Source organism: Antechinus flavipes, chromosome 1 (assembly GCF_016432865.1).
Source record: "Antechinus flavipes isolate AdamAnt ecotype Samford, QLD, Australia chromosome 1, AdamAnt_v2, whole genome shotgun sequence".
NCBI classification, from domain to species: domain Eukaryota; kingdom Metazoa; phylum Chordata; class Mammalia; order Dasyuromorphia; family Dasyuridae; genus Antechinus; species Antechinus flavipes.
Window position 1 is genome coordinate 523,877,066 of NC_067398.1, and position 14,324 is coordinate 523,891,389.

General features: G+C 30.9%; 1 protein-coding gene across 1 annotated transcript in view; it reads right to left on the bottom strand.

Annotated features, from left to right (window-relative positions):
- Positions 1-305: 305 nt before the first annotated feature.
- RTTN (rotatin) overlaps positions 306-14,324 on the bottom strand; it is a 235,447-nt gene continuing 221,428 nt past the window's right edge. Inside the window, exons 45-49 of the mRNA XM_051973949.1 lie at positions 12,738-12,940; positions 10,788-11,055; positions 8,272-8,375; positions 3,742-3,811; positions 306-723 (exon numbers count right to left, since the gene is read on the bottom strand). Coding sequence (XP_051829909.1) covers positions 638-723; positions 3,742-3,811; positions 8,272-8,375; positions 10,788-11,055; positions 12,738-12,940 — 731 coding nt within the window. The 3' untranslated portion in view covers positions 306-637. The remainder of the gene's footprint in view (positions 724-3,741; positions 3,812-8,271; positions 8,376-10,787; positions 11,056-12,737; positions 12,941-14,324) is intronic.

Genomic DNA, 14,324 nt, shown 5'->3' on the forward strand with positions numbered 1-14,324 from the left:
ATTGCTCTACCTTGCTGTTATACATATAAATGTATATATATACATGCACATATATCTAATTTCTACCACTAGATTACAGATCCTAATCGATAGGAGCAACTAACTCTTACTACCTAGCTTAAGGCCAGGGACAGGATCTAAAATGCCATAAATAAAACATATATAAAATATTGAATTACTATAGATTGAAAGATAAATTTTAAGTTTTATATTAATGCCAAGTCAAGGAAAATATTATAAAATTATTTCATTTCTTATCATTTACAAGTGAGAAATCTAACAAAAGACAATTATTATTACTTCGATCAGTTTAGAATTTCTCCAATATTTTATTTTGATAAATAGGTAATAAATATGATTTTTATTTTACATAAAATTTTACATAAAAAAATATTCCAGGTTTTTTTACGTTTTTATTTTCTATCATCTTGTCAGGTGCTATTTGTGGGCTCATCGTATTATAGTAGAGTTCTGACAATCATCAGCTCTGCTTCTTGGATGACTTTAGTCTCTTCCAAAAGGCTTTGTTTGTTTTGGATAAAATGTGTACAGGAACCTGAAAGTGCACAATATTTCTTTGAACCAAGCCTTTCTAATCATGTAAGTATCTAAATCAAAATGGAACAGTTCAGGAAATTCACGTGCAGAGAAGGAGTTGCATCAGATTCTCCAGACATTTTAAATAATAGGCATTCAATGAGTCTGCATCATGGTCTGAGATAGCTGTAAAAGACAAATGAGGGAAAAAAAAAATCTGTTGAAATTAATAATATATGTGAAACGTTTAAAAGTATACCTTAACATTTATTTGGATTTTAAAGTAAAATAACAATAAAGGAAATAAATGTTTTGCCTATAAATACTGTAATATATATTTATACATATATTCTTTAATTTTCTATCTCTTAAAGGAAGACCTGTGAAGATTTTGATATCCTTTGCCTACTAAGGAAAATAGAATAAAACAACTAATTATCCCTTTTTTTTTTTTTTTTAAATAACTTTTTATTGATAGAACGCATGCCAGGGTAATTTTTTACAGCATTATCCCTTGCATTCACTTCTGTTCCGATTTTTCCCCTCCCTCCCTCCACCCCTTCCCCCAGATGGCAAGCAATCCTTTACATGTTGAATGGGTTGCAGTATATCCTAGATACAATATATGTTTGCAGAACCGAACAGTTTTCTTGTTGCACAGGGAGAATTGAATTCAGAAGGTATAAATAACCCGGGAAGAAAAACAAAAATGCAAGCAGTTTCTATTCATTTCCCAGTGTTCTTTCTCTGGGTGTAGCTGCTTCTGTCCATCTTTGATCAATTAAGGCTCTCTTTATCGAAGAGATCCACTTCCATCAGAATACATCCTCAAACAGTATCGCTGTTGAGGTATATAATGATCTCCTGATTCTGCTCATTTTACTCAGCATTAGTTCATGTAAGTCTCGCCAGTCCTCTCTGTATTCATCCTGCTGGTCATTCCTTACAGAACAATAATATTCCATAACATTCATATGCCACAATTTACTCAACCATTCTCCAATTGATGGACATCCTTTCATTTTCCAGCTTCTAGCCACTATAAACAGGGCTGCCACAAACATTTTGGCACATACAGGTCCCTTTCCTTTCTTTAGTATCTCTTTGGGATATAAGCCCAGTAGAAACACTACTGGATCAAAGGGTATGCACAGTTTGATAACTTTTTGAGCATAGTTCCAAATTGCTCTCCAGAATGGCTGGATGTGTTCACAATTCCACCAACAATGTATCAGTGTCCCTGTTTTCCCACATCCCCTCCAACATTCCCCATTATCTTTCCCTGTCATTCTAGCCAATCTGACAAGTGTGTAGTGGTATCTCAGAGTTGTCTTAATTTGCATTTCTCTGATTAATAATGATTTAGAGCATATTTTCATATGTCTATAAATAGTTTCAATTTCTTCGTCTGAGAATTGTCTGTTCATATCCTTTGACCATTTATCAATTGGAGAATGGTTTGATTTCTTATAGATTAGAATCAATTCTCTATCTATTTTGGAAATGAGGCCTTTATCAGAACCTTTGATTGTAAAAATGTTTTCCCAATTTATTGTTTCCCTTCTAATCTTGTTTGCATTTGTTTTGTTTGTACAAAAACTTTTCAATTTGATATAATCAAAATTTTCTATGTTGTGGTCAATAGTGATCTCTAGTTCTTCTTTGGTCATAAATTCCTCCCTCTTCCACAGGTCTGCGAGGTAAACTATCCTATGCTCTTCCAATTTATTTATCATCTCTTTCTTTATGCCTAGGTCATGAACCCATTTTGACCTTATCTTGGTGTACGGTGTTAAGTGTGGGTCAATGCCTAGTTTCTGCCATACTGATTTCCAATTTTCCCAGCAATTTTTGTCAAATAATGCATTCTTATCCCAGAAACTGGTGTCTTTGGGTTTGTCAAACACTATATTATTAAAGTTATTGGCTGTTTTGTCCTTTGAACCTAACCTATTCCATTGATCAACTAGTCTATTTCTTAGCCAATACCAGATGGTTTTAGTAACTGCTGCTTTATAATATAATTTTAGATCTGGTACAGCTAGGCCACCTTCATTTGATTTTTTTTTCATTAATTCCCTTGAAATTCTTGACCTTTTGTTTTTCCATATAAACTTTGTTGTTATTTTTTCTAATTCATCAAAGTAGTTTTTTGGGAGTCTGATTGGTATAGCGCTAAATAAGTAGATTAATTTAGGTAGTATTGTCATCTTTATTATATTTGCTCGCCCAATCCAAGAGCATTTAATATTTTTCCAGTTGGTTAGATCAGACTTAATTTGTGTGGAAAGTGTTTTGTAGTTTTGCTCATAAAGTTTCTGATTTTCCCTTGGCAGACAGATTCCTAAATATTTTATATAATCAGTAGTTACTTTAAATGGAATTTCTTTTTGTAACTCTAACTGTTGGGTTTTGTTAGTGATATATAAGAATGCTGATGACTTATGTGGGTTTATTTTATATCCTGTAATTATCCCTTTTGAACAAATCACAAAATATAGCCTCAAATGCATACACTTCCTCCAAGAACACTCTCTTCAACATTATGGTATTATATATCTAACCAGCTCTAAAATGTATGTTCATTGTTTGAATGATGCTTTTGAGTTCAACCACAAAAAAACAACAACAAATAAATGGGGTTCTGGAAAAGCTAAATTCGGGGTCCATGACTTAGTATAGAAAGTTGAACTAAGGATCTGAGAAAAGTTATGATTCTAGAAAAAATTTTAAAAGGCTAAGTCATGGTAAGCCCGTATCTCATAGCATGATCACACTGACAAGATGACATAATAGATACAGAAGTAATGGTCTCTTCTTGTCATAATATAATTTAATAAACTGATGTCAGATCGGAGTTTGCTATTCAAGGTCAATCGTAATTGGGCAGTAGTTCTTATCACACAAATATATCTCCTTAGCACATTTGCAAAAGAAAGAGGGTAAGAAAAAATTGACAGAGAAGAATCATAGCCAAATTTTAAGAAATGATGACATTGTAAACATTTGCCAGCAGATTTTATTGCTAAAAACTTAATGTTTAAAAGGATAGACAACCAATAATACTTATACATTTGCAAAACATCATTTTAGCAAACTGACATTTTGCTGTGCCCTACACAAAGGCATATTTACTCAGATGTCAGCATCAATGCTTACCATCTTTCAAACTATAGATAGAAATTTTTAAAGAGAGAAACTTACTTTTTTTTGCTGAAGCATAGGCTTTATCTACTTTTCTTATTATTGATGGAATTTTCAAAGTTGCTTTTGCCTGTAAAAAATACAGAGTACTCCAATAACTACATTTATTCCCACATTATGAGGTTCAAAGTATCAAGGGATACCTTCTGTCAATAATGACATATTATCAAATAAGAAGCAGATTATAATAATGCAATTAGAGATTTATGTACCATACTACAGTGTCATATTCTCTTGTTCGCTTTTCATATATCTCTCTACATTATCTCATTCCTACATTTCATAATAGTCATTTAATAAATACTTATTACCCTCTCTCTTTTTCCTCTGCTACTCTGCATTGGTTTCAGATTTTTCCAACCTATCATCATCATCATTATTATTTCATCAGAAAATCTTAAGAAGTTTTTCAACCAGCTGTCTAGGTATATTGCTATGTAATTTAAGCCACAGTAGGATTGCATAGAAATGCATGTAGAAATATAGAAATTTCTACTCGCAGAAATTAGGATGGAGACAATGAAATGTAAAACTTCAATACTATTTTATATAACATAACAAAAATAAATTGATAATGATTTCAGAATTCTTGTAGCAAAAATCACTGGGAAATTACACCATAATCATTTTGCTTCATAATCAATCCCTTTAAAAACTGCATTGTTAAGAGATGTGTGTGTGTGTGTCTCACATACATACAAACACAGAGTGCAAAATTATCCCAACCCTGCATACTTCAGCATCTTATAGTAGACTAAGGAGATTATAGGAAAATCTGCAAATAAAATTATGCAAGATGAAAATCTAAACCATGGGGTATAAAGGGGTTGTGGCTGTGGCTTAAAAAACATGGGTCAAGGCAAGGTTATAGAGATACAGGTTGAAAGACAAGCCAATCTATAATCTATCTTCTGTCACAGTGAAATAAGACAAAGATAAAATTAGTGCAAAATGAGACTAGATCTTGGACAGCCCTTGGCTGAATCTATCAGTATAAAGGTGGACCATGACCATATTCATTTGTGAAAGAAGAAGAGAGTTTTAAGTGATTCACAGACTTGAAAGGTCTGTGAGCACACCATTTTTGAGTTTGTGAAATAGAAGAGAGGGTCTAGAAATAGATTTTTTAGAGTAGAATCCAAAGAATTGAAACTCCTATAGGTTAAAATTTATTGGGCAAATTGATTCAAGAAGGATAAGATTCTTTCAATTGCTTATGACAAAAATTATTGTGATAAGGAAGAATTATTTAAGGGAATGATATGTAATCCAATAATCAACAAAACATGTAGGAGATGGACATGAAGGAAAATGACTGAGGAAGAATACAAAAAGGGATACATTACCATAAGAATTATGTCAGAAAAGCTGAAAAACAGAATGATCTAATGTTTTCTATAAAGACAGAAAGACAAAAAGCATTGACTATTTCATTTAGTTTATTTAAAACTATGCTTGGGGAAAGAAAAAGAACAAAAAGAGAAAAAGATTATGGTCTAGACAGAACTAGTGGATAAGATAAGATGATAAGACACTGGTGAGATATCTGAGCCAAAGTACGCAATTGTGTCCCAATTTATGAAAATTAAAGGAGATAATTTCTTCAAATTTTCAAGCAGTGAGTTCTATTTTGAATTCCGGCAAAAAAAAAAAAAAAAAAAAGCAGTGTACTAATAAAGAATAATTTGAAAACATTTAAAAAGAAAAACAATGATTGTTTAAGTACATTCATTAAAAACAATCTTGTCAACTAATTTTATTTTTATTTCTGATTACACAAATTAACATAGACTGGTAAATCAGGGGAATGACAAAAATAGGGCAAACATGAATTTCACTGAAACATTTGGCAAAGCCTTTCTGGATACTTTTTTTGGAGATATTGAAAAAATGTGAGCATGAACTAACCTTAAAGAGTAGTCGTTGATAATAATAACCTAGATGAAGGACTCTACTAGAATGCCTCAAAGAAATATATATCCTTAACTATATTTTCTTCAATATCTTATAAATACTTTGAATGAAGTCATACATGGCATGCTTATCAAACCAAAAGGTTAAAAAAAAATAACATGGTGGAGGAATTCTGGAAAAATTGTGACATTAATGCATTGTTGGTGGAGTTTGTGAACTGATCCAACTAGTTAAAACACAAAAGGTTTTAAACTCTACATATCTCTTTGTCCCAGGAAAATCACTTTGTAGCCCAAAGAAATTTAAAAAAAAAGTAAAAAGACCTATACATACAAAAATATTTATTGCAGCTCTTTTGGTGATGGCAAAGAATGGCAAATTGAGGGAATACCTATCAATCAGGGAATGGGTGAACAAGTTGTGATAAATGATTTTGATGGAATACTATTTTGCTGTAAAAAATGATTTATGGTGAAAACTGCTATCCACATCCATAAAAAAATTTGATGGACTCTGAATGCAGATTGAAGCACACTTTTTAAACTTTATTTTTCTTGGTTTAAAAAAAATGACTAATATAAAAATATATCTTGTATAACTTCATATATATAATTTATATCAAATTGTCTTCTCAATCGAGGTTGAGAAAGGCAGGGAGAGAGAGAATTTGGAATTAAAATTTTAAAAAATCAATGTTAAAAAATTTTTACATGTGATTGAGAAAATAAAATTGTAAAAATTAAGAGTTACATGAAACTTGGAGGAACAACTAACAAGATGGATAATAGAATCAAGAAAATCCAAGATAATAGAATCCAAGAAAATAAAAAATACAGTTTGCATAATGAGCTAAATGTAATAAAGTAGCATTTAAAAGGAATAAATGTAAAGTCCTATATTTGGTTTTAAAAATCAATTATACTGGTATATGAAAGAGAAGGAAGGACTAGCCAATAAGTAATATTGGTTAGATGGGACACAGAGTACCAGGACTACAGTTGGGAAGATCTGAGTTCAAATTTGGCCTCAGACATTAGAAGCTATGTGAACCTAAGCAAGTCACTTAACCTGTTTGATTCAGGTTTTAACTGTAATTTGAGGATAATTATAATATCTGTCTCATAGAATTGTGAGGATCCAACGAGATAACATTTGCAAAAGAAGGATCTGGCACATAGTAGGGGCTATATATGACAATAATATCTAATATTATGATATATATCATATAAATATATGATAATTTGATAATAAATGATCAGAAGAAGACATGGCTATTTCAGTAGGCTGAAAATTCAATGAATTAAGGATGTGACAATGCAGTCAAAAGATACTGTGATCCATCTCTTGGCTTCACTCAAGTACAGGCTAAAATCTCACTTTCTACAAGAAGCTTTTCCTAATTCCCCTTAAATCTAGGTTTTGCCTCTGTGGTTATTTTCTAGATATAGCTTATTTGTATATAATTGTTTTTATTTGTTTGTGAATTCCTTACCTTTCTTTTTGTATCCCTAGCACTCAGCATGGTGCACATATTAAGACATATAAAATGCTAGAATAGGAGATGGAATATATAGGCTAGGGGAGACAACAGATTTTTATGGATAATAATATAACAACCTAAAAAATGTTTGTTGACTTCTGAGGTCCCTTCCAAATATAAGACTCAATAATTCTATAAAAATACAAAATGACTAATTCCTTAAAATAGACTCTTTAACTTCCTTTAATAACTCCCAAATCATTACCATCCATATGATTCTGTTATTATCTTACATGGCCTTCATAAATATATTCTATCTCCCATTTTCAGGCACTTTAACTGGCTATCCTTCAATGAATAGAATACTTTCCTCATCTCCATCTTGTGGATTCCCTACCTTCATTTTTCATTCAAGAATCAGCTAAAATCTCACCTTCTCTAGGAAAGTGTCTTCTAATAATTACTTTGTAGTTAACCAGTATATAGCTTACTTCGATTATATTTGTTTTCATGTTGTCTCTCCCATTAAATTATAGGTTCCTTGAGGGCAGGGATTATCTTTTTTGCCTCTTTTTATATTCCTAGAGCTTAACACAGTGCCAGGCATATAGTTAGTGATTCATAAATGTTCATTGATTTACTATAATGAAAGACTAAATGTAAAGGAAACAACTTACATTAGGTACCCAATGCCTTAAAAATGGAAAATAGGATTTATTATTAAATTTGGATATGAAACTTAGTATTTTCCTAAATTGGATCAACTTCTACTACTATGCATTGTTTTACATTCTTAAAAAACTTTTAGAAAACACACTAATGTGAAAATATTTGCAAACAGTTGTTAGTTAAATGTTTGTTGAATTGAATTGTATTGTAACAATATTGCCTATAATTTACACTAACTAGGTAAACAAACTAAAAAAAGCATTATTCGAGAATAAAACACTTATTTAGTTATCAAATTTTGTTGATTTCATTTGATGTGGCTGCACTATATTAACTTTATGATCATATACAAATGATATGACTAACTTATTTCTAGGTCTTTAGTAATTCTGTATGCACTTTAGGAGCCTTGACTTCCTTTTTTTTCAAAACCCTGGTTAAATGGTTAAAAGTCATCAAAAACTAACCTTGTGATTATTGTAGATAAGAGCCCAAAGTGCAGCTGCTCCAATTCTCTGAACATTTCGGTTGTCATTTTCCAGACAAGAAGACAGCAATGAAATAACTTTATCTAATGAGGAAATAAAATTTTGTTACTACAAATACTTCATATACATCCCATTTTGTCTTTTCTGTGATTTTGGATTATATTATGATTAACACTAAAATAACAATATTAAGATATATAATAGTCTTTACATGGTCTATTGGAAAAAACTTCAAGAAAATAGACCATTAAAAAGTACATGTTCAAGGCTGGAAAGACTTACAGGAACTGATGCTAAGTGAGCAGACCAAAAATGTACACAGTAACAAGAAAATTATGTGATGATCAATTGTGATGGATTTGGCTCTTTTAAACAATGAGATGATTCAAGGCAATTCCAACAGACTTTTGATGGAAAGTGCTATCCATATCCAGAGAGAGAATATGGAGACTGAATGTGGCTCAAAATACACAATATTTTCATTTTTTCCTTTCTTGTGTTTTTTCCTTTTTAATCTGATTTTTTTGTGCTTTTTTTGCACAGCATGAAAAATATGGAAATCTGTTTAGAAGAATTGCACATGTTTAACCTATATTGGATTGCTTGCTGGCTTGAGAAGGAAGAGAAGAGAGAGGAGAGGGAAAAAACTTTGGAACACAAAGTTTTGCAAAAGTCAGTGTTGAAAACTGTCTTTGTTGTATTTGGAAAAATAAATTATTTATGAAAAAATTCACATTCACATCCAATTGACTTTTTTTTTTTAACACTTCAGCACTCCATTTTATTAATACTACAAAGAAGGTTTATAAAATGCTTTACATATATTTTCTCATTTGATAATGTGCTCAATATAGGTACAATTGGTTTAAAGAAAACCTGTTGTTCAGAAATGAGCAGAGATGATAAGTTATCTGATAACCACTACTTCCAATGTATTTTACATTTCATTTTATGTAAATTCTAAGGAAAGTATTCATGAATTCTGAATTTTTTCCATCTGCAATTTTTTTTTTTTTAACTATTGGGGAAAACTTTTTTCCAATGTAAGCTACTTCTAAGTTCATATTCTTTTAAAGTCAATGAGTAAATAAAGTCCTACTTAGAGAAACTGGAGTTACAGTCATGTTATTTTAAAAACATTAATTTTGAAAAGTGAAATGTACTTGTATACTGGTACTATAATGGATATCCACTTGAAAGATTAAGAAAATGGCAATGAAGTGTTTGGTATTTTATATGAATTGAAAATAGTAAAAAAATTAAAGTTTCATGTATAACAGACTGAGAAAAAAGTATGGCATAAATATAACCCCTAAAAGGTAATTTCATTAAGGCACTTCTACAATGTTGTCGGGAAGGATATTATTGGAAACTATTCATGTGCTAATAAATCTCTAAATATTTAAAAATAAGATAATGAAAACAAAAGTTTAATTACTAGTTTGCTCAATTGTCTTTCTAGAAACCGCTTCTGAAACTATTATTATAATTTTTTTAATTGTTGTAATTTTAAAAATTCTTCCTAGTATATGTTTCCAAAACAGTTCACTTACAACATGACAGTTATAACTGAACTGATTTTTTTCAATTTTCAATACTGAAGTCAAATTTTATCATAATCAACCTCAGATTATCTAATATAGGATTCTCTAATCAGAAGATGAAGCTTTGTTCTATTGGAAGATATAGATTTGTTGGCAGATCTTCAAAGAAACTGGTTTAGTCAAATTCCATCTTCTCAAGTTTGCTATGGCTCCCAATGAAAAAAATTTCTATTTTTGAAATGCTAGCTTCTCTGCCCCCAATAAAATTGCCTCTATTCAGGAAAATAAATGCAGGAGAACAAGTCTCACCAACATAACAGACTATTCTATGAGAACCAGCTTAAGTTTGAATAAGTTCATCACCAGAAAATTGACCATCATGTCTTGACGGTATTTTTGTTTTTCTTTTATTTTTCATAAAATTCTTCATTAAAGGATGATCAGAAACTGCATTGATAGAAGTATGCAAACTGGTAGAATCATAAAATTTTTTTATTGAAAATTACTAAAAACATCTTATACAGATGTATACGTTGTAAAACATGAAATAGAATCTCAATGATTTTCTATAAGCATATTACATGTTAACCTGTATTTTAATTCTCTTATTTTTCTTGACTAGATTGCATAGTTATGAGGACAGGAATTGTATTATATTTCATCTTTGTATCACCAATTATTAATATAGAAAATTGCAGACAACAATCTTTTATAATGTTTATTGACTTTAATTTTTTTTAAAAAGTGGAAAAAATATTGTAAGACATACCTCTCTCATCCTCTCATATTTCACACTTGCCAAAGATGACACATTTCTCCACTTGTTTCAAAAAATAAGTTACAAAATTCTTTATAAATAGCTGGTCAATAGGTAGATTATTTTAAGTGATACCCAGATAACAATATTTAACAATACCCATGTGACATACGCATACTTACTTGAATACCTACCATGAGCTAGGATCTTGGGTTTATTTGAAGGACTAAAACAGATATTATGAAGAATAAGAAGAGGTAAATGGGGACTGCTTTTGTGTTTATATTTGCTCATTTCAACAAGTAAATCTGAACAGCCACTGAGTTTCAGAATCATTTGTTGCCCATCTTCATCAGAGGAAATATTCAAAAGGAACTTCAACCAAAGAATAGCAAGATCAGGAAGATGTTTATTTTCTCCTTTCGGCAATGTCAGAGATAAAAAGTTCTGTAAGAAATTACTCTGGGGGGAGATAAAGAGAACATTATTTTCTTCGTGAGACTTAACATTTTCTTGATTATCTCACTAGTCCCTTGATGGTTAATTAGCTAGTCTTCTTATATTCTATTCTCCAATATTATTTTTCCCTTTCCACTAATATCCTCTAAGACACAAATCTGCAATATTTCTTAGTAGAAACTACAAAAGAAAATGGAAAAAAAAAACTTTTAAGATCTCACTTTTTACTAATTCTTTTTATAATGGGGAATGAGATGAACTTATTTAAGACTGATATTTTTCATTTGTGATGTGTGATTTTAGGTCCCTTGATTGATCTTCATTTATCTATTTTCTGCATATTTGGCTACTCACTAATAATCATACTATGGAAAGGATAGGAAAAGGAAATAAAATTCTTCTCTGATATCTTGATTATTGGTTAGCTGTCCTGGTTTGGTCTGGGAGCAATCTGATGAATTTATCTATGAATGTACTGCAAAGATAATGTGCCAATATTATATACTTATTCTATCTTTATTTCCTATCTGAAATCAATCAATCAATAAAATAAGCATTTGTTAAATATCTTTATGTGCAAGGCACTAAGGATACCAATCAAAAGTGAAATAATCACTCAAGTAGTTTGCAATCTTGTGGGATTGGGGAACATATTCATGTATTGTGAAGAGCTTTAAATGCAAAACAAGAATTTTTATTTTATCTTAAGGAGAATGAGGAGTCATTGAAATTATTTGAGCAGAGGAACAACAGAGTAATATATATGCTTTGAAATTATCAATTTGGCATGGTATGGAAGATGGATTAGAGAGGAGAATAGGTCACATATAATTTATAGCTGAATATAGTTTTTTCTATTATTCTTAGACTACTTAAATTATTTCTACTCAGACTTCTTTATCTACGAAAGAAAACTAGATAGCAATCCTTTTCTCTGCTTTTACATTAATGATAATAACAAGGTAAATTTAATACTATGGAGCTTCTTAGTATATAAATGAAAGAAAAGTAACAAAGGTCTCCTGATACAATTTACTGATAGAAATAGACATAACAGACTACCCAAGGATCAGTTTTCAAAATCAGGAATCTAACACAGCAGGGGTCAATTCTTTGAATATAACCAAGGTTTAGGATAATACTGTACCAATTTACAGAGTGAAGATTTTGTATTTTCATGAACTATGCAATATTAAATTCGTTTATTTAATCAATTTATAAACTAAATGAGTCCAAAATAAAATGAAAACTTAGAATGTTGGCAATATAACTGCAGCTGCTACATTAAAAACAGGGGGCGATAAGCTTTAAAAGAGGATGTTGAGGAATCCTCTGATTTCAGAAAGCACTCTGTCAATCTAAACTTGTTAACCACTTGGTGAGTTAACAGTTCTGGGATAGAATGTATTACTTTTATGATCCTAAAATATTATAAGAAATTTGTCTTGGAGCTTCACTTTTAAAAGCACAAAAAAAAAGCACAAAAAAAGTATGAAATTTAAAAATAGTTATGATTTCTGTACTCTAGTTCCCAATCATTTCTATATGCCAACTGGCTTTAAAGAAAGTGTACCTTGTTCATTTTATGAATTTCTAAAAATAGAACCCTAAATCATAATTTTGTTCCATATACTCAATCATTGGATATTTTTGTTTATGAAGCATAGTAGAGTTTAAGTGCTTACCTTTTGAATAACTCCTTTACAATCATGAGATAAGGCAACATTTGCAAGGAGTGTAAAAGCCAACTGCTGAATTGTGGGATTCTCAGAAGTCATATGGGAAACCCATTTTAAGATACAAAGCAACAAAGAGTTACTTGGTGTTCCTCTAAATGCAGGCTGACCAGGATACTGTACACAACTTGCCCCACAAAGAGAACTGCAACCTTAAAAAATGACAGTTTATTACAATTTATTCATAAGTTTTACAATCTGGTTATAAACTACTATCCATTAGCCAAAAATAATAAGCAGCAAATTACCACTGTTTGTGTGCATTTTCCTGTTCTGGGTCTAATGGTTTATTAAATTGTCTCCATTAGTGGTTCTACCATATTCTAATCCATATCTATTAAGTAGAAATTCCTTTCTCTTGCTGCCTCTCTCTCACTTTTATCCAACTTAGCTCTATTCTTTTCCAGGTTTATTTTGCCCTTACTATCCCTGTATCAAACATTATCCACTGATTCCAGCAGAACCTGATATACAATGAGCAAACCTACTTAGAAGCTCAGCCTCTTTTCTTTCCTAAATTCTTCTTATATTTTCTGTCTTAAGTAAAATTTGACTTAATCCATAATATGCTTTCCTCATGAAATTTTCAGTGGAGACTATTTCCTTTATACCCACCCTGATATACTAGAAGAAATAGGTTTCTTTTAGTAGGTTCATATCACAAATGTACTTAAGGGCATCTAGATGGCACAGTGAATGGAGTTCTGGGTCTATATAGGAGTTCAAATCAGACTCAGAGACATATTAGCTGTGTGACCCTGGAGTCTGCAAATCCAGGTGAGTACAAGGGTCATTAATTTGAAAAGTGGAGGACATGGTGGATCGGGGAAGCAATGAATTCTGTTTTAGACATATTGGGTTTAAGATGCCTCTAAGACATCAAGTTCCAAAAGGTATTTGGCTATGTGGAATCAGAACTCTGTAAACTGACTAAGACTATATATGTGGAGATTTGGGAATCATCTGAATAAAGATGAAAATTGAATATATATGAGTTAATGAAATCAATAAGTAAAAGAATCAATAGTGGTGAAGTAGGTATATAGGACACTAGATATTGATATTCTCTCAGTCACTTTTAATTGAGTATTTAATAAATATGAAGATTTTCCCCTGCTTTTAGTATCTCTTTAGATGTGTTGTAAAATGATCCCTCACTACCATCATAACTTGGTTTTCTCTAGCACAGAATTCCCTTCTTATATACATATATAAATATATTCTTAATTTTAGTTGCTTTCCCTATTTTTATTCTCTTTAGTAACAATTTTATTTTCTCTGTAAGCAAATCTGGGACTAAAGCCCAGGTATGGACTTTAATGTTTTCAACAGCTAAGAGAAAAAAGCTATAATTTTTTGTGTGATCTTTTCAGTTTTTTATGTTTTGTAAGACTAGATGGAACAGTAGATAGATTAATAGGCCTGGAATCAAGAAAACCTAAGTTCAAATCTTACTCCAGACATTTATTAGCTCTGTGATCTTGGGCAATTTGTGTCTGTGTATCTGTGTCTGTATGTTTACATATAAAATAACAT